Raw genomic sequence first — 22,935 nt, forward strand, 5'->3', positions numbered from 1 at the left:
CTTCTATATTGCATGTAAACAGCCACGAAAATATTTTCATTCCCTCAGTGAATTTGCTATCTTATTACTTCATTCTTATAAATTTACTAGTAACTACTTTGACATAGTAAATATTTAGGTCCTGATCCTGGGTTGTGTCAAAGCTGGGAGAATATTCCACTACCTGGATCTGCCTGCTATACAAACAGTGCAAATGAGCAGCTCCAGAGTGGCCATAGATGTGGCTCGTTGTGTCTAATGTTAGCAGAAGAGTCTGGTAGTATTAAAAGAAAATTATAGTCACTTTCACAATTGATTTATTTGAGAGAGCAATTTAAACTAAAATATTCCCTTGTTCTGTTAATTTCACAGGTATCAAATTTGTTTCCTTTTATAGTGCAACAAATTATTGTTGCAGATTTGATTATTGACAACTTTAATTGACAAACTTTAATTTATTCTTTTAAAAACAGCTATGCTTGCTGGAGCAACAGCAGTTTATTCACAGTTTATTACACAACTGACAGATGAGAACCAGTCATGTTGCCCAGTTTGTCAGAGGGTCTTTCAAACCGAGTCAGAACTGCAAGATGTAATTAGCGATCTGCAGTCCAAGTTACGTCTTGCTCCAGATAAACTGAAGTCAACAGAGTCTGAGCTTAAAAGAAGAGAAAAGAAGCGTGATGAAATGATGGGGCTTAAACCAATAAGGTAAGGTACCACGCAGAGTATACTACGCTTCTTGTTACACACTTTTTAAAGGAATCATATTATTCCAAATGATGATAGTTTCTGTGTGTTACAAAGAACAAGGATAAATGTTTGGAAAATATTTTGGAAGTAGATAATTCAACTCTCAAAACGCTAACTCTCGAAAGTGTCGTCATGTCAATCTATAATAACTAAGAGCTTTGTCCTCTACTCAGTTTAGACTGTACTATATGTTTGACAATTCCAGGACTTACACGTTCCTGTTGAGGGCTAGGCGGAGGAATTGGTTACGTGTTGCTTCTTCAGTGGTCATGTCCAGTATAAAAAAAATCCTTCTTTTCTTTCACTTTTTAACATCTATAATTATTAAAATGAAATTATTTATGCTGTTACTAAAATGTCTTCATTCTACTTCATGTTAAATATATTTGCTGAAGCAGCGGCTATGTTGCTAAAAACAAACTGTGAAACAAGCTCACCATTTTACAAACATTTTGTTACAGGAGATATAAATCAATTATTTTTATTAATCTCTTTCTGTTTCTGAGAAGGTTGTGTGAATTCAGACCTTCTGGAGCAGAAGCTCTGAACTTGGGATCTGCAGGGACCGCCTAGTGGATCTACAGCACCTCCTCTATATTTCTGAGGCGGGTGTGTGTGGGTGTGTGTTTGTTTGTTTGTTTTCCTGCCTTTTTTGGAATCCATCCTTGTATCTGTATACTGCTAATCCATCCCTGCATGGATTGAATTTTATCCCTTGACATTAGATCTTTCTAAGGAGCAGTTTAATTATTGTTGTCTTTGAAATTTACCAGATGGCACCAGATAGTAGTTAATGTTTAAAAAAAAATCACCAGAAGGATCCCTGCAGATCTCTCTACAAAGATTAATTCTCCTTGCTTCAAAATTGTCTGCATCTTTTAAACTGGGAAAAATGTATCACACAAGGCACTTTGAATGACTCTCCTTTTCTTCTCTCCTCACAACTCCCCCAAAACAACATTGAAAAAAGTTTAGCATTTATGTCAGTACCAACAAGATTTGGGGTTGGGGTGGAAAACGCATGAATTTTGCAGAGATGAAGGGTCTCCAGGCTCAAGAAGTTTTGGGAGCCTGTTTTCTAGTAGAGTCTAGTTAACTCAGGGTTGCATGGGACTTAGTGTGTAAGAGAAGGGGAAAATAAGTACACAATATAAAAACTTTTTATGCTTTTCCTTCACAAGGTGGTAGTATTGTATAGTGGTTTTCTGTACGATCTGAGACTAGCATGAGCACGTTGCTTTGATTAGTTTTCTTGGCTTTGAACTGATCTTAACTGACTGAAAGGATAGGATCTGTTACCATAGACTGATAAATGAGATGACTAGATGGGCAGATTTCAGTAAGTGACGGTAAGATTTCTGTAAAATAGTTCCATCTGCTCCAATTTTAAATCATAGCACAAATTACCCATTATTTTGAACTTAAGCTACTTTAAACTTGAACTTTAAATGGGCAATTGTTATTATGGATTTATATTTTATATTAAGGCAGACCATAGCTGAACTTAAAGAAAAGGACATACCAGACTTAAGAAACAAGCTACAGAATGTAAACCGAGATATTCAGCGCCTAAAGAGTGATGTTGAAGAACAGGAAACTCTCTTAGGAACAGTTATGCCTGAGGAGGAAAGTGCCAAAGCATGTTTACAAGATATAACACTTATGGAAAGGTACCAGGTAATTTACTAGACTTATTAATTAATAAAATAACACTCCCTTAGTGCTACCTTGGTATGCAGTCCATCACAGTGCCTCGAAATGTTGAAGGATCTCAAAGACAGTAGAGAAAAAAGAGGATTTTAAAAAAAGAATACCAAAATTATCACAAGTGGTTATGGGTGATGATAATATATACTTGTATAATGACCTTAATTTCAGAGGATCCTAAAGTGCTTTACAAACAATTCGCAAGCATCATTGGGTTTTGTAGAACGCCATGGTGGAAGTAGGAGAGAGATCTTTTACCTGTGTTCTCACTTTGGAAGCTACTCCTAATTAGTGACTGATCTGTCCTTTACAACCCTAACCTTCTGCCACTCTATTCCAACTCTTCCTGTCTCTGGGCTTCATACTATGTGCCTTTCCAAATATTGCCCATTTGCTATAGCACCATCCACATACATGTGGGGGCAGCATTTGCCCCATAATTAAGTGAAAAAATTCGTGCATCACTGAATAAGAGAAGATAAATTCAAGAATGGTCCTAATTCTGACTGATTTTTAAAAAAAACAAAGCAATAGCTGACATTGTGCCATGGTTTGACACAACTGAAACTGTGTTTAAAGGTGTTGTGTCAACTGGGCAGGAAATAAAGTATATATTTCTGCATCCTGTGTGATTTGAATCATACTGATTTAAAATTCCCTTAATTCTGAATACATCATTATATATTTATTACTCTGGCTACATTTTTCCTTTCTTTGTTTCAACGGACCTTAAGTGTAAGATTTTACAATTGTGCCTAATTTAATAACATGGACTCCAAAATGGCATCATCAATTTTGCACACCAGAATTTTTCAGATAGAAACCCTTGTGTGAATGCTGTTTTTTCCCATGCACATCTGAAGTTCTGAATTTGCAAATTTTGTCTATAGTATAAACTCAATTTCTAATAACCTCATCCATTTGTACATTTGTTTTAAAAATAAATAGTTCGTTTTAGATTAAAACACATTTTTTAGTATAAGCTGCTCTGAATTTGAAGTAGGGTAAGTGCAATATTGTTTTCTTAAAGTTATTAAATACAGCAATCAGCACTACAAAAATTTTAATGTTTTTTCTTGTTGTTATTTTCAGACTGATCTAAGGGATGTTGAACGAAAAATTGCCCAGCAGGCCAATAAGCTGCAAGGGGTAGACTTAGGTCGAACTCTTTTAAAAGTAAGCCAGGAAAAACAAGAAAAAAAACACCTGTGGGATACAGGTAAATCATACAAGTAAGCTGGTAGTTTCCCAGCCTCTGTGCATTTTGAATATTGAAAGTAACTTTTTGAAACTTCTTTTATGAAAGTCTCTATTTTAAAGTATATGCTTATTTATATTTTTAATTTTTAAAGCAATAGCTGATTATTTAATATATTTTAATGAAATCTTATTTCAGGCATACTGCTTCTAATTTTTCATTGGAATGTTTTGTGTGTTATGATCCATCATATGATACTAAGAGTAAGATTTCAGTTAGTGCAGAGTGAAAGGTTTTGGTTAATATAATGTGTGTGGGGGGGGTATTTATTTTTCTGCAGTTACTGGTAAAATTGAGTTAAATCAAAAACTTAAACAGGACCAGCAGACTCAGATCCAGCAGCTAAAGAGTACAGTGAATGAACTTAAAGCAGAGAAGCTACAAATTTCCAGTAATATGCAGCGTCGACAACAACTGGAGGATCAGACTGTGGAATTGTCCACTGGGGTTCAGTCTTTATACAGAGAGATCAAAGTAAGAAAATCCAATAGTAGTTTCTTTACTTTTGTGGAAATACTATTAAATATTGAATTTAAGTGGAGTACACTAGGATTAACTTTGTCCTATTTTAACATTATCAGTTATCATGGAAATTAAGATTATTTTTTTAATTCCTCCTGTTTATTTTGCCACCATATAAATTTGGGGACCTATTGCACTATGCATCTGCATATTCACAATTTCATTAACACTGAAAAAATAAACATACTTCCTTAAAAAACATTCCAGATCACAGAAAAACCAGGTGTAGTCACATGCATTCATGTGGTTTTTTTTTCACAATTTTACAAGCAATAACAGGAAACAATCTCTAAGGCACTGAGAAGATAAGGATGGATTTCTAATGGAAATTAAGCATCTTGGCTTTTTTTTTCCCCAGGAGGCAAAGGATCAGCTATTTCCTTTGGAAGCAACTTTAGAAAAACTTCAGCGGGAGAAAGTAGATCTAATCAACAAAAAGAACACAAGTAACAAAGTAACACAAGAGAAGGTTAGACTACTTATCACATGTTAGTAAAATGTATTTTGCTTAGGTTGGGATAGTAGAAATTCAGTCAATTAAAATGACACTTTTTTAGACAAAGGTGCAGGGGCTTTGTCATAAGGAAGTTTGCCTTGTTTAGAATTGTGGTAGATTTACATAGTAGAAGATTAATGTGAAGCAAACTATTAGATGTGTGAGATTGTTTAGAATTTATATTGGTACTTTACAATTCTGATAACAATTAATTAAAAATCAATAAAATGTAGTAATATAAATAGCCTTGTTAGAGGAAAAAAGCTCTGTGTAACAACAGTCAGTAAAAATAATTACGCATCTATCTGCTAGAAAATATAACATTTAAATGTGTTTTGAAAAGTATGGTAATGTGAGATAAACTGGATTATACCTGGCTTTTAAAAACTAAATGGTTTCACAGTTATGTAAGCTTTAGCTATGATAATGATCTGCACTTTGAAAATATTCTGTACTTAAAGTTTATGCAGTTCTGTGAAGTATATATATTTCTTAGACATAAACCTATATTACATTAGATATTTTTCCCCACAGATAAATGAGATCAAAGAGAAAGTTAAAAATATCCTTGACTATGTGAAAGAAATTGAGAAATATATTGAGGGAGGAAAAGAAGACTATAAAAAGGTAATTTTATAATGAAGAGAATAAAAATACTTAAACTTTATTTTTTGTTAAACTAATAAAAATTTCCTTTCTGTATAGCAAAAAGAGTCTGAACTTGATGAAGTAAAAACTCAACTAGCTGATTGTGAGAAACAGAAAGAAAAAATAAGTAAAGAAATGGGAACAATTAGACAAGACATTGATACTCAGAAGGTAGGTTCCTACTTGTCTTGATTTATGATAGAGTATATACTGAATGATCCTGTAGGAGGGTCCAGGCAAGTGGTCCCTAGCACCCAGGCAAAACTGCGGTGACTCAGGAGTGACCCACGCTGGCACAAGGGTCTTTCCATGTAGATCAATTTGCCTGATCAGGACCTTAGTGAGAATAATTACCATGTATCAGCCCCCAAAAGTGCAAGGTTTACACATTCTAAAGTAGATGCATTCTTGAAAAGTTGGGTCTATAATGTTCAGTTTACATGGTAGTCCAAAAGAGATAAGTATATAGTATAATTAACAGCCTAAATTTTCAGAAGTGACTAGTAATTTTGTTTGTAGAGCCTTCTGAGTAGGAGGGCCCTTTAAGGATACCAGAAATCAAGCAAAAAGAATGAGGAGTACTTGTGGCACCTTAGAGACTAACAAATTTATTTGAGCATAAGCTTTCACTTCATCGGATGCATGCAGTGGAAAATACAGTAGGAAGATATAGATACACAGAGAACTTGGAAGAATGGGTGTTGCTATACCAACTATAACAAGAGGCAATCAATTAAGGTGTGCTATTATCAGCAGGAGAAAAAAAAACATTTGTAGCAATAATGAGGATGGTCCTTTCCAACAGTTGATAAGAAGGTATGAGTAACAGTAGGGGAAAAAATTAACATGGGGAAATAGTTTTTACTTTGTGTAATGACCAATCCACTCCGAGTCTTTATTCAAGCCTAATTTAATGGTGTCCAGTTTGCAAATTAATTCCAATTCTGTAGCTGATGTGATTAGATCCTCTGATGGTGTCCTGTCCTGTAGTAGGTGACTTGACGAAACAGATTGACAGATCCAGAAGAGTACCCAGAAGTCACCTACTACAGGACAGGTCCAACAAAGAAAGTAACAGAACGCCACTAGCCGTCACCTTCAGCCCCCAACTAAAACCTCTCCAGCGCATTATCAAGGATCTACAACATATCCTGAAGTCCGATCCCTCACTCTCACAGATCTTGGGAGGCCAGTCCTCTCTTACAGACAGCCCCCAACCTAAAGCAAATACACCTCTACCCCAATATAACGCAACCCGATATAACACAAATTTGGATATAATGCGGTAAAGCAGCGGCTGGGGGGGGGGGGGGCGGGGCTGCGCTTTCCAGTGGATCAAAGCAAGTTCGATATAACGCATTTTCTCCTATAACGTGGTAAGATTTTTTGGCTCCCGAGGACAGTGTTATATCGAGGTAGAGGTGTACTCACCAGTAACCACACATCAAAAAACACTAACCCAGGAACCTATCCTTGCAACAAAGCCTGTTGCCAACTCTGTTCACATATCTATTCAGGGGACACCATCATAGGACCTAATCACATCAGCCACAGTATCAGAGGCTCGTTCACCTATACATCTACCAATGTGATATATGCCATCATCTGCCAACAATGCCCCTCTGCCATGTACATTGGCCAAACTGGACAGTCTCTATGCAAAAGAATAGATGGACACAAATCAGACGTTAAGAATTATAACATTAAAAAACCAGTCGGAAAACACTTCAACCTCCCTGGCCACTCTCAGACCTCAAAGTCGCAATACTCCAACAAAAGAACTTCAAAAACAGACTCCAACGAGAAACTGCAGAATTGGAATTAATTTGCAAACTGGACAGCATTAAATTAGGCTTGAATAAAGACTCGGAGAGGATGGGTCATTGCACAAAGTAAAAACTATTTCCCCATGACGATTTTTCCCCCTACTGTTACTCACACCTTCTTGTCAACAGTTGGAAATGGGCCATCCTGATTATCACTACAAAAGTTTTCTTTCTCTTGCTAATAGCCACTTTAATTGATTACTCTCATTATAGTTGGTATAGCAACACCCATTTTTTCATGTTCTCTGTGTATATATATCTTCCTACTGTATTTTCCACTGCATGCATCCGATGAAGTGGGTTTTAGCCCATGAAAGCTCATGCTCAAATAAATTTGTTAGTCTCTAAGGTGCCACAACGACTCGTTCTTTTTGCTGATACAGACTAACACGGCTACCACTCTGAAACCAGAAATCAAGGCATCAGAAGCAAGTAGTCACTCTTGAACATGTTTATTAGCTTGTACTTGTGCTTTTTCAATACTTGAAATTCTTTGGTAGTGTATTGAACAACTACTACTTATATTCTCAGGCATTAGACTGGATTTATCCCATTTTTTTCACTATACTGTTTGTTTAATCAGAATAAAGTGTTATTGTGACGCCTACATTTTATTTATTTACAAGCAAAAATCCAACTGGATAGCTCAGTGGTTCGAGAATCGGCCTGCTAATTCCGGGATTGTGAGTTCAATCCTTAAGGGGGCCATTTAGGGATCTGGGGCAAAAATCTGTCTGGGGATTGGTCCTGCTTTGAACAGGGGGTTGGACTAGACCTCCTGAGGTCCCTTTTCTATGAAAACTGGCATGTCTGATATTTTATTAATAATAATATTCATTGTAATGCCTAAAGGCATTTTGAGGCATACATGGTTCATGGAAAATGTTATCTCCAATGACTTATCTTTCCAGAGCCATTGATTAAAATAATCAAAAGCTTTCATTTAGATGTGGAAAGTTATGTAATTTTGTAAAAACATATGGAATTCAAAAAGTGCATTAATCTATTAAACTGCTTGACTTTATTTGACTTTAGATCCAGGAAAGATGGCTAGAGGATAACCTTACATTAAGAAAAAGAAATGAAGACCTAAAAGAAGTTGAAGAAGAACGAAAACAACATTTGAAGGAGATGGGGGAAATGAAAGTTCCACAACTGAAAAAGTAGGGTTACCTTATCATTTTTATTTTTTTTTACAAATAACTTCTTAAATGTTAAACAGGAGTTTTCAAGAAGTTGACCACATCTTAACGGAGAATTGTTTCATGGACCACCTTTCCTTCCACTCACACAGACCACTTCCCCTCCAAGTTCATGCTTGTGTTAAATCCCTGTGTCAACTATAGCATAAAATAATTGCTTAAATTAAAAGGTGATGCTAATTAAAAGAACCTTAAATATTTTCCTGTCTTTTTGTGTGTCATTTTGTAGTGGGAATTAAGAGGAAGGCCAGCAAATTTTTGTTGTTTTGATCAGCAAATATTCCAGAAACCATGGCGTTGAGGGCTGCTGCTTTACAAAATCTCCAAAGGTCCAATCCTACAAACACTTCTTACATGAGTGAAGTTACGTATGTGCATGAGTCCATTTGATGTTGGTGGGACTCCTCATGCGAGTAGTCACTCACGTGTGTGTTCGCAGGATCAAACCCCAGTGTAATCGTATATACTTTGAGACTACTGTGGCAACCAATCCTGCAAGTAGCATTTCAGATAGAATTATAAAATAACAATATTATCACTTGTATTTTCTTTTATATACCACATCTAATACAGCTTAATATTTTATGAGCAGTTTATCTTTTCTGATAGTTTTGTAATATGAAATTTAAAACGTCATGTATGATTGTTGAATTTTAAAAAATATAGCTGGGAGAGTGTCTTTGCCCTCTTTCTTGTTGCTGCACATTGAATGGTTTCAGTGATTTTTCCCTCATAATTCCAAATAATGTGTGGGGAATTAATTCTCTTCTCCAAACAAGAATATCTTGTCTTCATGTCTTTTTTTTTGTGCTCAATCCCGTTTGTATTAAAGCCCATGGCAGATCTTCCATTTATTTCAGCAATTTTGGTATTAATCCCTTGGATTGTAAATTCTTTGGGGCAGTAGCTATTTTTTATATTTGTTTGTACAGTGTCAAATACAGTATTGGCACCTAACAAATTATCAAAATAATAATCTTGTTGCTGAGCAGCAGCATGAATAATTAGGCCCCTAATATCAGACTAGTTATTTTATATATTTCTAGCATTCCAGCCTCCAACATTGGTAATTTGTTTTCTCTTAACTAGATAATGGCTTTAAGTTTATTCTGTAAACAAATTTTATGAAAAATGTTTTCTCACTTTTTGCCAATAGTAAATATACTTCCATAGTATGCCTCCAACTTTCAGACCAATAAACATACTTTAGGCCTGGTGGATTAATTTCTAGTACTTAAGTTTGTATACAAAGTGTTACTTTCTGGCATAAATAGGGAAGTAGGGCTGTTTTTTAAAGACTTCTTTGTGTATGAAGCCTTAAATGCAGAACAGTTTATATACTTTGATTCTTCTCTTACTTGACAGTGAAAGACAACGTCTGGAGGAGAAAATAGAGGATTTGAAAAGAAATCACAGTTTGGCATTAGGTCGGCAGCGTGGATTTGAGGAAGAGATCATTCGGTTTAAGAAAGAGCTTCGAGAATCTCAGTTCAAAGATGCTGAGGAAAAGTACAGAGAAATGATGATTGTTATGCGAACAACAGAGCTGGTAAACAGGGACCTAGACATGTACTACAAGGCACTTGATAAGTGAGTATTTTAATATGACAAAGCTCCCTAAATGTTTAGAGACTGTTTTACATTTAGCAACATCGCACACCTCTCTTATTGAGCCTAAAACTAAAATAATTTTTGAAATGCAATATTATCTTTTGCAGTGAAAACTATGCCACTAAAGCTGACTTATCATGTGTAGCTATTGGGAAAAAAAGTCTGATCAATATTCTTTTCTCCCAAGATATAATTTTAAAAAGATATTGTCAAGCCCCAGGTTGATTGGGTCAAAATTGGTTAGGTTTTGATCAAAGCAAATTTGTCAGTGTTATAAAAATAAATTATTCATATAATAGCCCAACGCTTAGGAACAACATTACAAACCATTGGGTGAACACTACTGGAAAGGGAGGAGTTTTGGTATGGAAACAGCTTTCAATTTCAAACTTTCTAGGATAAATTCAAAATAGTGAGTAAATTAATTCTTAAAAATTCTTGAAAAATAACATGATTCTTTCCCTGATATAAAATCAGTTATTTAAGTTTAAAGTTCCTATAGAAATGTGGGGTATTTTTTTTAAAATGGTTCTATAATATTTATCCTGAAAACTTGCAACTAGACCTTCTTTATATCTAGAAGATAGGATGAAGATGGCTGCATTTTCTTAAAACAAATTTTATTAATGAAGAAAATAATTCAGCACATTGCACAAGATTGGAACCATAAAAATGTCCCCAGAAGTTAAGGTATATCTGTCATCATGTCATCCACTCCATTTTCATGTATGCAATACAACTGAACCAGTTAAATCATAAATCAGTAACAAAATTGTCTTCCTAACCCTCTCAAACCCATTTCATTCCCAGTTCTTTGGAGAAACTCTTTGGGTCTAGATGTACAAGTTAGGAGGTATGAGAGAAGATTCATATAGATATACTCAGCAAAACTGTCCAGTGAATGAACTTAAATGATAACACAGGATCATTCTGTTGGCCTTTTGTGTAGAATCCTCTCCATGCTATGAAACCCTCTTTCATGGGGTTCTCCAGGGCAGCTACTGGCAGAGGAAACCCAGGCAGCACAACTCCCTAGCAGCAGAGTTGTCTGGAAGCCAGAGGAGGATCCAAAGGTGGTGTGGAAACACAGGGTCTCCATGCAGATTGTCCTGTTCTCCTATGGATCCTTTCCCACATAAAGGAATTTTTAGGAAACTGTGTAAGGGGAGTCACACCCCGTTTTCATTTTCTTATCACTCCCTCTGATCATTGACATGCCTCCCAGTTTGTTTGTTTTTTTGGGGGGGGGAGGGGTGGTAAACTCTTGACTCAGTAAAGATACATAAGGTTATAACTCTGTCTTACGGATAATCAGGAATTTATTTCTGCAGTTTTTCTCTCATATAGCCCCAAAAGACAAAAAGTCCAAAATAACAGTGATGAGCGCGGTGGAATCTATTTAGGTATTTGGATACCAAACTCATTTTTCTTTTCTTTTCTATATAAGTTCCTGTACTACCCTCATTACCATAGTATCTTAGCACTAAGCAATATGATTAGCATTTGTCACAAGTGGTTTGCTCTCTCTAACTCTTGTACTCTAACACTCTAACTCAAGTGGAGAAATGTGTGTGCAGTGTAGTGTATTGACTTGCAGGGGTTTGAGGTTTTTTTAATGTTTTCTGTTAGAGAAGAAAAGATTGATCAAGTGTTCCTCAGAGTAGAATGTGATGCGGTTTGTGATGGCCCTTATTTCCTGTGGGAGCTCATTCTAGTCTCAGACTGACCTCCTCAAGAAAGACTTTTCTCTTGCACAGAAGATCTTTCCCTTCTGGTAGAATGCTCCATTGTCCCCAAGAAGCAGAACTGTTGACCACAGTCTTCATTCCAAAGCCTTAGTTAATCTTTTCTATATGCTCAGCTGGCCTAGGCTATTGAGCATCTTGCAGATAAGGATTGAGAACTTTGTATTGATATTCTATGGGAAACCAGCATAGAGAGTGGAGAACAGGTTACACATGCTTGTGGTAGCCCATACTTCTGAAGAGATGTGATGAAGCATTCTGTAGTAGTTGGAGTTTCCTAAGGGCTGATGGCGTCATGCCCAGGGTCTGTGTTAAATGAATGGTAAAGATAAAGTAAGCTGTTGGGGACAGTTTTTCCTCCATAATTTTTTTAAAAAGCAATAAACTAGTTTTTCTTCAATAAAGGTATTCTACATGTTTATTTTACGATGGAATTTAAACTACAACAAATATTCTTTAGTGTCTTTTGTATTTTGCAAAGATTTAGAGAGAGAGAGAGCACGGTTTGGGTCTGATGGCATGCTACTTAACATATTATAGTAAATTATCACAATCATAATAGTCTTTTATTGATGCACTGCAGGCATATAAACGTTAGTCATCCATTGATAATGACTTAACCAGAGATGCTTATAGATTGTGATGAACAAGGATTAAAATTTAAATTTATTACAGTCGCATTCAGTACATTTTACCTTGTGTTTTTCTGCAGTGTTCAAAGGTTGATTTTCAGTGAAAGTGTACTTTCTTTACATGTAGATTTTTTCAGAATACTAAATTAGTATAATAGAAGTAATTTTATTACTAAAAAATTAATTTCAATTAAAGATTTGTTAATATTCCATTGTAAGCTTCTCCAAAATTCATTAAATAGTGAGTGTTGAAATGTAGTGTGCAACCTTGCACACTAAATTTTAACCTTTCAACCTAAATGGATGTGCTTTCCAGGAATTCCCCTGCAGTTTTCCCTTTTAGAGTTCAGAACTCACTTGCATAGTGTAGATTCTATTGTGTGTCTGTTTAAGGCAATACAGGAAATCCAGTCATGTAATTTCAAGAAAAAACAGATAAGCATCACTTATTGGTAATCTACAATAATCAGTGAGAAGAAATGTTGCCTCTAATGGTCAGAGTTTGAAATCTCTACATGTAGGCTGGGAAAACCAGCGTTTTGTATGCACTTTTGTGCTGTCAAGGTTTCGCTGTGAGATTAATTCTTCTTTATATAGTTTTATTGTTTTGAAATTTAAAGATTGGTAATAAATATTTATGAGTAACAAATTCCTAAGTCCTTGAGAATGTTTTGAAGCTTTTTTTCCTTCATTCATGCTTAGCAATTCCTTTTAATGGCATTGGGAATTTTGTATATCCCAGCAAGAGGTAGAGAAAGAATGTTCCTCTTGATGGACAGGTGGGAAAAATATATTTTTTTAAATAGTGCATTTTATTGCCCCAGTTTAAAAAAGGAAAAAAGAAACTTTCATGTAAATGACGTGAGCCAGCAATCTACTTCTATTTCCATGTTCTTATCTGATATTATAGCAAAACACCAGGTTGAGCACTGCTTTCTGTTTAAAGGTCAACTCAAAAATGCATCTTTCCTTCAGTGCTTACTTCTTGCAGGTCTTGGTTCAATGTCAAAAAGAGAGACGATTGAACATAAAAAACCTACGTTTGACATTATTAGATGGATGATTAAAATAAAATATAGGATTAATAAAGTCCTTATGTCAGTTTTACTACTGTAGGACAAGGTGGGTGGAATTTATTTCCAAATTATTGAAACAGTATTCTTGGTAGAGTCAGAAGGGAGGGAAGAGTCCCCTACACTTTGTAATCAAGAAGATACTATTTCATCTCCCCTCAGTACTTGCTACCTTCAAAGCCCAACATATTATTGACTTGACTTCTTGACTGCAGAGTGAGTGCCTGAGTTGACTTTTCAAGCCTAACCCCTTCAAAAAATTAAAGAGGCAAAAACGTTCCTTTTTCTAGTTAAAAGGGAGAAAAAGAGCACACCTTTCCATATACATGTCAACCAGAGACCTAAGTTTATTTTTTATCCTTTTTTACTATTAATACAAAAGCCTTCCCACCATAAGAATGATGCTCACTAATCTGACATTCCCTTCCCCCACAATAAACTCCTACCAACAATGTCTAAAAAACCAAAGGAAAAAACCCACCCACCTACTCCAAGCAGAGTTTTACCTTGAAAAGGGAACCATGCCAGAGATTACATTAAATCTAGTAACTTTGCTTTTGCCATTTGTTTTACTTTGTAGGTACTCAGATACTATGCTGATGGGCAACAATATAAAACACCAAGATAGATAGATACTTGCAAAATCTCTTAAATTACTTCAGGTTTTAAAATATACTATAAGACAACACAAAGATAAGAAAAAATAAATAATAGTGTGAATTAAGAAATGCTTGACACAAAAGACTGTTTTTTTGCTCAAAAGTTGACAGAGGGAAGTGTTGGACTACAACTTTTCTCTTTGAGAAAAATTATTAGCATTTATAAGAGATTGTACATTAAATACACTGTTTAGTTTAGGGGAAGGTTCAGTGCTCTGGGAGCCAAAAGATGAGGAGTTCAGATATTACCTCTTCCATTTCCTGCTGTTTAAACATCTGGGCATTTCATAGCCTTACTAGTAACATCAGACTAGATTATCATAATGGTCCAACATGGCCTTAACATTTATGAATGTATGAAATATATATCTAAATTGAACCTCTTTTTTAGAAAAAAGCATGTGCTGCCAAGGTTTGCTTCTCCATCCTTATGAGATAGAAACCAAAGCAATCAAGTATCTATCCAGTTTTAAATATTTTTCTAGCCCCCCTAACATTAGTGATTTTCCAGTCTTGCCCAAAAGAATGAGAATTTGTCAGAATAAAAGGAGATGACTGAGTTAACATTTTTTGTTTCTATAGCAACCATGTTTTCATATTTATTTTAATTTGCATGTTTTTATAGTTTTTAATATACACTTCGGCTGGGCTAAGAGGCAGGGATGGTGAACCAACCATCATGTACTGATATAGGGTTGTTTGCTCATTCCACTGTAGTCAGTACCTACAAGTTTGCCTAGAGACTGAGCCATAATTTTAAACTCTACCTCTACAGTGCACACTGAATGTAGCCCAAGCTTCAAATGTTCTTTGATTGTGGTAAGTTACATGATGTTCATTAGTCTCTTGCCAGATCTTACTCACTTCTAAACGGATTCTATTTTATTTGTGTTTTTAAAAATGAAGGCATATTTGTGCTTTTAAATTTGATAAAGATGGACATTTTTAGTGAAGGAAGACAAAATTATTACAAGGTTCACTTGCAAGACTGACAGATCCCTAAATGTGACTTAAAATACCATTCTGTTTGCACATGGTGTCATTCCTCACTCTGCTAGTCTGCTTTGTTTTTGTATATAGGCAAGTTGTCAAAATATATAAAATTTCTCTGAGTGCATCAAAAGTAGGACTCTGGCAAATTTCAGTACCTGGAATAAATGGATAGAATGAGGCAGGAGGTATGACAACATGTATCTGCACACTCTGTCACATGCATATGTGTGCCTGCGAAGCAAGACATGGCTAAGAAGTCTTTCTGGAAGTTTCTAAGGCCACCATCCTTGATGATATCCCTGTGCCTTCCTGTTGTGCCTAAGTATTGCCTAAGTTTGCAAATCAATGCATAAGAATTAACTGTGTGCTTCAATACACCTCTACCCCATAATAACGCCACACAAATTTGGATATAACACGGTAAAGAGGCGCTCCGGGGGGGGGCAAGGCTGCACTTTCTGGCGGATCAAATGAAGTTTGATATAACGTGGTTTCACCTATAATTCAGTAAGATGTTTTGGCTCCCAAGGACAGTGTTTTATCGAGGTAGAGGTGTATTTAGAAATATTGATTGAGATTTTCAAAGTCCAGGATACTTAGCCATGCATCTCTGTTCTTTTTAAATGAATAGCTAAATTCCCTGAACTTCTTTGAAAATCTAAACCATTATATAGAATCAGTCATAAAGGTGAAAGGCAATGCTTTTTTTTTTTGTATTGTCAACATTCTGTTCCTTTAATAATAAAAAAAAGTAAATAAAAATTAAATATTAGCAACATATGAAAAGAACAGAAAAGTTTTTCTGTTTAATAAAATTGTAATTAGCACCATCCTTTTAAAAAACTACCCCTCTAAGAATCTGAGCTGTAGACATGGTATGTCTGCCAGAATGACAGAGATCAAGCACTATAACCAAAAGGTAATATAACTAGAAATTTAGAATAGAAAGTTTCTTTCAAATCTCTGTTTATGATAGTTGTGATCTCATTTTTCTGAAGGAGAAACCAAGAAAGACCAATTCTGCAAACATGTATGCACTTGAGTAACTTCATATATTGGACTCAGTGACGATACTTACATATGTAAACATAGTCACCAGCATAAGTGTTTCCAGGATCAGGGCCTAAGTCTACAGTTCATAACTTTCAGAATCTGAGACAGGTGTCATTTTTGTGAAAGTTCACTGTGATTTTTTAAAAAATGTGGTGCACCCATAACTTTGAATTTGTTTTTGCCACTTTAATGCTAAACATAACTTACTAACCCTAATATAACTTAATCATAATTGCTTCGTATTCACTGCAGGTTTGGGGAAACTTTTTACATTTTTTTGTAAAGATTTGAAATGCAGATTTTACATGTGAATTCTGATTACATTACAAGTTCGTAATCCTGTTCTTCAGTGAATGATTGCACATCTAAGAGTTTGCCTACGTAGGAAGTTACTGTGCTTCAAGTGAGGGTGTGAAGCTGCAGTATTACTAGTTTGCTATGTGGTACCATCTCATGCAAACATAGCCACACCGCAGTAAAAGTCCCGGAATGTGGTGGCTTAGTGTACTGCTGCGTGGCAAGCTGGTGCGCTATAGATTTACATCCTGGATTGCCATGCAGTAAAGTGCCATGTAGACAAACCCTAACAAGAGCAGACAAAGAATTTTGTTTCTGTTGCTCCAACATCTCTCAAGATGAAAATATGTTAACAAAAAAATAAAAAGGGTGCATAAGAGAGGGAATATCTACTTGTTTGTAATGTGTTTGTTGTATAGATATTTCTACTACACTCACCCACTATACATTACTATTTTAAAGAGCATTTGCGTACCAACTGTTTGCTTAGAAGACAGAAGGAAAAGTGGTGTTTGCTCCAAGGAGCTTGCAGTCAGCTGCAGTACACAGTTACACCCAAACTAAAAGGACTGTTCCCCCCCCCCTCTTTCTTAGAGCAATAATGACATTTCACAGCATGAAAATGGAAGAAATCAACAAAATCATTCGTGATCTTTGGCGAAGCACCTACAGAGGGCAAGGTACATTATTTGTTGTAGTTTCAGTTTATCAGTCTCCAGGTGCTGTCTAGTATAGAATGGTCTATAATAAAAACTGTGTACTCAAAATATAAAAAGCTAAGATCTCAAATTAGAGAAAGTGCCATTCTTCAAAATCTGCATCTGTCCCCCTTTAAAATGTGAGCAGATTGTAGTAATAATAAAGAATTTTGTGGTTAACCAGGATTTGGTTTAACCAGAAGTAATTCATTCTCTTCCCATGTTTTCCAAAGTTCAGTCATCCTTCCAAAGAAAAAACTTGTGCCAATTAAGCACACTTCTTTAGTTTTGCCTATTTGGATAAATGAACCTACCAATGTCAAAAATTAATCTGTTGGCACGAGTGTTCTGAATATTGTTTGTATAATTATATTGCCTACAGTAACACTGTCTCTCCTTTCCCAGCTCTGTTTAACTATTGCACATTTTATCACCTCACTGTCTCATCAGTGTTTTAAAACATGTTTTTATAATGAAATTGCATTTTCTTCCCATGTTAGATATTGACTATATAGAAATTCGTTCTGATGCAGATGAAAATGTTTCAGCATCTGATAAAAGGAGGAGCTACAATTATAGGGTAGTAATGATAAAAGGGGATACTGCTCTGGACATGCGAGGGAGATGCAGTGCTGGGCAAAAGGTATGTTACAGCATTTTATTTAAATACACATTCGAGGGACAAGAAGTCTGTGAGAGGTTTGGAGGATTGGGAGAATAGGCATACTCTGGATCTTTAGAAGTGAAGATAAGGAAAGGAAAAACGGCCCCAAAATTAAAATGAGTGATGCAAAATATGTCTAGCTGCTCCATGGCACTGATGCATTGAAAGGATATTCTATGAATAGATGCATACAGTGTTATCACCCTGGTGTGGGAAATGCTCTCAAATTAATCTCTTGCTGAAAGCAATTCTATCCTTTTTTTAAATAAAAATTGCACACATTATCTTTTGAGGAAAATCTAAGACTTTTGCCAGACAGACGTGTAAAAGATAAAACAAAAATACTGTTGCAGTAGCCTAGGATGGTCCATGAGAGCCCTTTGTAAATGAGAGTGAATGAGAGATTTCTTCTTAGTCATTTTCTGAGAACTAGTTCATCAAGAAATATGCCTGCATATATGGTCACTGAAAAGTATCCTTTAGTAGAGTTATACCCCTGCTACAGTTCCCATGATGTGTTTATAATATTTACTTGGTCATAAGGTCACATGAGAACCTAATCAGTCAGGCTTAGTAACATAGTATTAGCCTGAGTAGTGGCAATTCAAGTGTCTCAACTTTAGAAAAATAATTAGTGGTTCAGTAACCCAAAAAGGGGCCGGGTCCACTAAGATTGGCACATAGATCTCAACCATCCAGTGTCAAAAGGTGTGAGAATGGATCAAAATAAATGTGATCACCTAAATAAAGACTCTGTTGTAATGCATTCTTACACAGATGCGGAATTAAGGTTCCTGAGACACACTTAATTCTGTTATTTCCTAAGTTTTAAGTATTCCACTTTCTAACCTTCACAACATTCTTTTAGCATAGATTTTTTTGAATTAATTGTTTAATTTAAATTAGATTTTTTTCATTTAGTTCTGTCTGTTAACAGTGAATGGATCTGTTAATAGACATTTACAAACATCTGGCATGTTGTCTTTTAACTCTAAAGCCTGCTGCTGCTTTTTCTTGGGGCATGGCTACACTTGCAGATGTAGAGCACTGTGAGTTAAACCAGCCCTCGGAGACCACAGCAGGGAAAGCGCTGCCATGCGTTCACACTGTCAACTGCAAGCGCAGTGGCGTGGCCAGATTTGCGGCACTTGCAGTGGCATTGGGAGCGGTGCATTATGGGCAGCTATCCCACAGAGCACCTCTTCCGATTCTAGGGAAGGGGGCAGAGGCCAGGCATTCTGAGTCCTGCCCCAGTGCTCCATGATGCATCACTTCGCATCCACATTTGGTGCCATCTTTCAACATTTCTTGTATTGAGCGTTCTGTCTTCCCTTTTTGGTCTGCGGGAATGGATCCTGAACTTGTGAGGAATATGCTGATGGGTCTTGCCAGCATGTCACAAATTGCAGTCGAGTTATTCCTTAAGCTATAAAGTGACAGTGATGAGTCAGATGATGATGTCGACTTATGTAACACATATGACACGAGCTTGCTTGTGGCATTCACGGACATGCTCACCACAGTGGAACGCCGCTTTTGGGCTCGGGAAACAAACACTGAGTGGTGGGATCACATCATCATGCAAGTCTGGGATGACGAGCAGTGGCTGCAGAACTTTCGGATGAGCAAAGCCACTTTCTTGGGATTGTGTGATGAGCTTGCCCCCACCCTGAGGCACAAGGACGCAAGATTGAGAGCTGCCCTGCTAGTGGAGAAGCGGGTGGCTATTGCAATCTGGAAGCTGGCAATTCCAGACAGCTACTGATCAGTCACTAAAGAGTTTGGAGTGGGAAAGTCGACCATTGGAATTGTGTTGATGCAAGTTTGTAGGGCTTGTGGATCACCGTGAGTGTTTCAGGGACATTTAATGCAGGCTGGTCCGGAAAGGTGCATGACGCATGCATCTTTCACAACCCGGGCCTGTTCAGGAAGCTGCAAGCCAGGACTTTCTTCCCAGACCAGGAGATCACTGTAGGGGAAGTTGAAATGCCCATTGTGATCCTTGGAGACCCGCTTACCCTCTAGTGCCGTGGCTCATGAAACCCTACACAAGGAGCCTTAACAGCAGCAAGGAGCGGTTCAACAACAGGCTGAGTCGGTGCAGAATGACTGTTGTGTGAAAAATTGGGATGAGGGTGGGGGTAATAGGAGCCTATATAAGAAAAAAACCCAAAAATCGGGACTGTCCCTATAAAATCAGGTCACCCTAGTTGGCTGTGACATGGGAGCACAAGGGAAAGAGTTTTGGGACAAGGGCTGTAGGGGGCGGCAGGCATGGATGTGCTCTGTCTGCATTGCTACGAGCACCTGTATCGATTCCGCTTGGCACTCCATGATGCTTAGCAGCCGCTCCGTGGTTTGGTGCCGGCAATCTGCATTCTGCTGACGAAGCCTCCTTTCAGTCTCCTGCCACTCCTGCACTTTTTGATTTTCATTAAGCGATTGCTGCATGAAGTCATGCAGCAGGTCCTCTTTGCTTGTTCGTGGACGATTTGAAGTCTTTCAGCTTCAAAATCTCAAAGTTTCTTTGAAGTCTTTTGGCCATTGATAACAAGAATGGCTGGGATCTCAAAGTTGCATCTGTAAAGCCAAAATGCAACACTTAACAGAGGCAGCATTGTTCACACCAGACAGAGCAATGATTAGGCTGTACTTAAAGACAAGTACAGTGTACACAGTAGCAGAAATTGCCCGTCCCAAAGCAAGCGCACATAACCCACAGGAGCCCCAAAATGGTGAGTAAGCAGAGGGGTAAGGAGGACTGATTGTTTCATGGCCGTACTGTCCTCTGGGGTTCTGTGCCTTGGGGAAAGCCAACAGCTGCAGGGGGCCCCTATAATGAACACTGTCCACACATTTTCCACAGGATGAGTTCGTCCTGCAAGATATCTTGCTGCTGAGGGTGACCTGGGAAGCAAGGGAGGGTCTTCTACTACAATGCGGCTTCCGCCCTGGCCCTTATACAACTTGCCTGTGTGCAGCAATGGTCCCCCCGCCCATCACAGCACAGTGGCAGGACATTAGCCTTACTGGGACAAGGAGCACAGTAGCTCTGCCAAGGAACCTGCGCAAGCAGATTGCCCAGTTTCTGCATGAGACCTTTGAAGAGATGACTGAGGCCAATTACTGCGATGTGAGAGAGCACATCAATGCCCTAATGCACATCTAGGCATGTATGCAGCCCTAACCCTGCAACCCTCCTAGCCCCAAGAGCCCGCACCGAACAACTACCTTCCCAAAATAAAAGCCACTTACCGGGCACCTCCTCTGCTGTTCTTCCCCAAGCACCATCCATTGCGACTGGCTACCTTCCTCCTGGCTTGAAAAGATCTCCTGGCTGCATGCATCTAGGGATGCCAGGCTGTCCCCCTCCTTCTCAGCACCCTCGCTCCTGCTTTCCTCCTCCTGCTTTGTTGAACTCTGTGCTGCTACGGTCTCTGAAGTGTCCATGGTGGTCTATGGAGTGGAGGTGGGGTCTCCCCCAAGTATCGCATCCAGCTCTTTGTAGAAACAGCAGGTCGTGGGGGCAGCATCGGAGCTGCGGTTTGCCCCCCTTGCTTTGTGGTGGGCATTCCGCAGCTCCTTCACTTTAACCCTGCACTGCTGTGCGTCCTGGTCATGGCCCCTTTCCATCATGTCCCTTGATATCTGCCTGAAGGTATCGTAATTCCTACGGCTGTAGCACAGCTGGAACTGGACAGCTTCCTCCCCTCAAACACTGATAAGGTCCAGCACCTCACCATTGCTCCATACTGGGGATCGCCTGGTGCGTGGAGGCATGGTCACCTGGAAAGATGCATTGAGAGCACTCCACACCTTGCTTAGCAAACAGGAAGGGGAATTTCAAAATTCCCAGAGAATTTAAAGGGCGGGTCTGACGGCAGGGCAGTAGAGTTCAAAGTGATGACCAGAGTGGCTAGAACAGGCATTGTGGGACGCTTCTGGAGGCCAATCAGAATGCATTAATAGGCCAGGGTGTCCACACTGGCGCTGCGGTGCTCCAGCCAGGGCGCAGCAAGCATTATGCTTCTCGTGGAGGTGGATTATCAGGGGTGTTCCAGCCACAGAGTCCAGGCGCTGTTTGTACCTTGCCAGTGTGGACACCTCAGGGCGGCCAGGGATGACTTAATGTGCTCTAACTTGCAAGTGTAGCCAAGTCCTTGGTGTTATAAATTGAACAGTTATGTACATTGGTGCTTTCTATTCACATACTGAAGAGTGAGTTTTTATTTTCTTTCAGGTGCTTGCTTCCCTCATTATTCGTCTTGCTCTGGCAGAAACGTTCTGTCTCAACTGTGGCATTCTTGCACTGGATGAGCCTACCACCAATCTTGATCGAGAGAACATTGAGTCTCTTGCACATGCTCTGGTGGAGTAAGTGACTTTGGCTTTCATTGGGAGTCTTTGGGATGGATGTCTTCTGAGTTTTAATAGACTTGAGAAAGGTGGATTCTTTGTTATAAATAGATTTGGTTTTACACTACTGTGTCTTCATTGACATATACAGTTTTAAGTGAGAACAGAATCAGGTCCAGCATTTGCAGTAGTTTTGCCACTGGTTAGAATTAATTTTGCCCAATGGCTTGCTAATTCTGTACGTCTCTTACCATATTTTGGGCAGGAAGAGCTTTAGATTCCTGCTGCTTTGTTGGGAAGGGAAGAGAAGAGAAGCACTGTATCAGTTTTCTTTCATTTTACACATAGCCAAGAAGTAACATGAACATTAGCTGTTAGATTGTTTGACAGTTTATGCTCCTTGTCTTGGTGCATCCACATTAGGGCTACCACAGGAACAGTGAAGAGCTTTTCAATCATGCAGTTAATATGGGTCACAGCTCTTTATTCTTTTATCCTTGCTAAGAGTTCACTACATCTTTGATACTCAGAGCCTAAGAGTATGAACTTTGAAGCATTTTACTAATGGGCAGATTCATTAGCTGACAGAAGGAGAGCCTGCATTTGTTTCCAATACATTCCTGTTTTTGCCCAAGTAGTTAATCACATTTTCTTATATATCAAAAATTAAATTAAAAATGAAGAGATAATAATTAGGAAGATACCTTTTTTATTGAATACAGTATTGATTAGAATATTGCATTAATGTTATTTTAGAGTTTTT

The 22,935-nt window shown here is 37.8% G+C and overlaps 1 protein-coding gene across 3 annotated transcripts in view; it reads left to right on the forward strand.

The window, feature by feature from the left end:
- Window positions 1-22,935, forward strand: part of RAD50 (RAD50 double strand break repair protein) — a 45,098-nt gene that overhangs the window by 21,582 nt on the left and 581 nt on the right. For all 3 annotated transcript variants that reach the window (XM_039485030.1, XM_039485031.1, XM_039485032.1), the window contains exons 14-25: window positions 453-690; window positions 2,220-2,409; window positions 3,532-3,658; window positions 3,978-4,171; window positions 4,578-4,688; window positions 5,250-5,342; window positions 5,421-5,534; window positions 8,225-8,352; window positions 9,757-9,981; window positions 17,049-17,134; window positions 17,653-17,795; window positions 22,057-22,190. In XM_039485030.1, the coding sequence (XP_039340964.1) occupies window positions 453-690; window positions 2,220-2,409; window positions 3,532-3,658; window positions 3,978-4,171; window positions 4,578-4,688; window positions 5,250-5,342; window positions 5,421-5,534; window positions 8,225-8,352; window positions 9,757-9,981; window positions 17,049-17,134; window positions 17,653-17,795; window positions 22,057-22,190 (1,783 nt within the window). The remainder of the gene's footprint in view (window positions 1-452; window positions 691-2,219; window positions 2,410-3,531; window positions 3,659-3,977; window positions 4,172-4,577; window positions 4,689-5,249; window positions 5,343-5,420; window positions 5,535-8,224; window positions 8,353-9,756; window positions 9,982-17,048; window positions 17,135-17,652; window positions 17,796-22,056; window positions 22,191-22,935) is intronic.

This window comes from Mauremys reevesii, linkage group 8 (assembly GCF_016161935.1).
Source record: "Mauremys reevesii isolate NIE-2019 linkage group 8, ASM1616193v1, whole genome shotgun sequence".
Lineage (NCBI taxonomy): Eukaryota > Metazoa > Chordata > Testudines > Geoemydidae > Mauremys > Mauremys reevesii.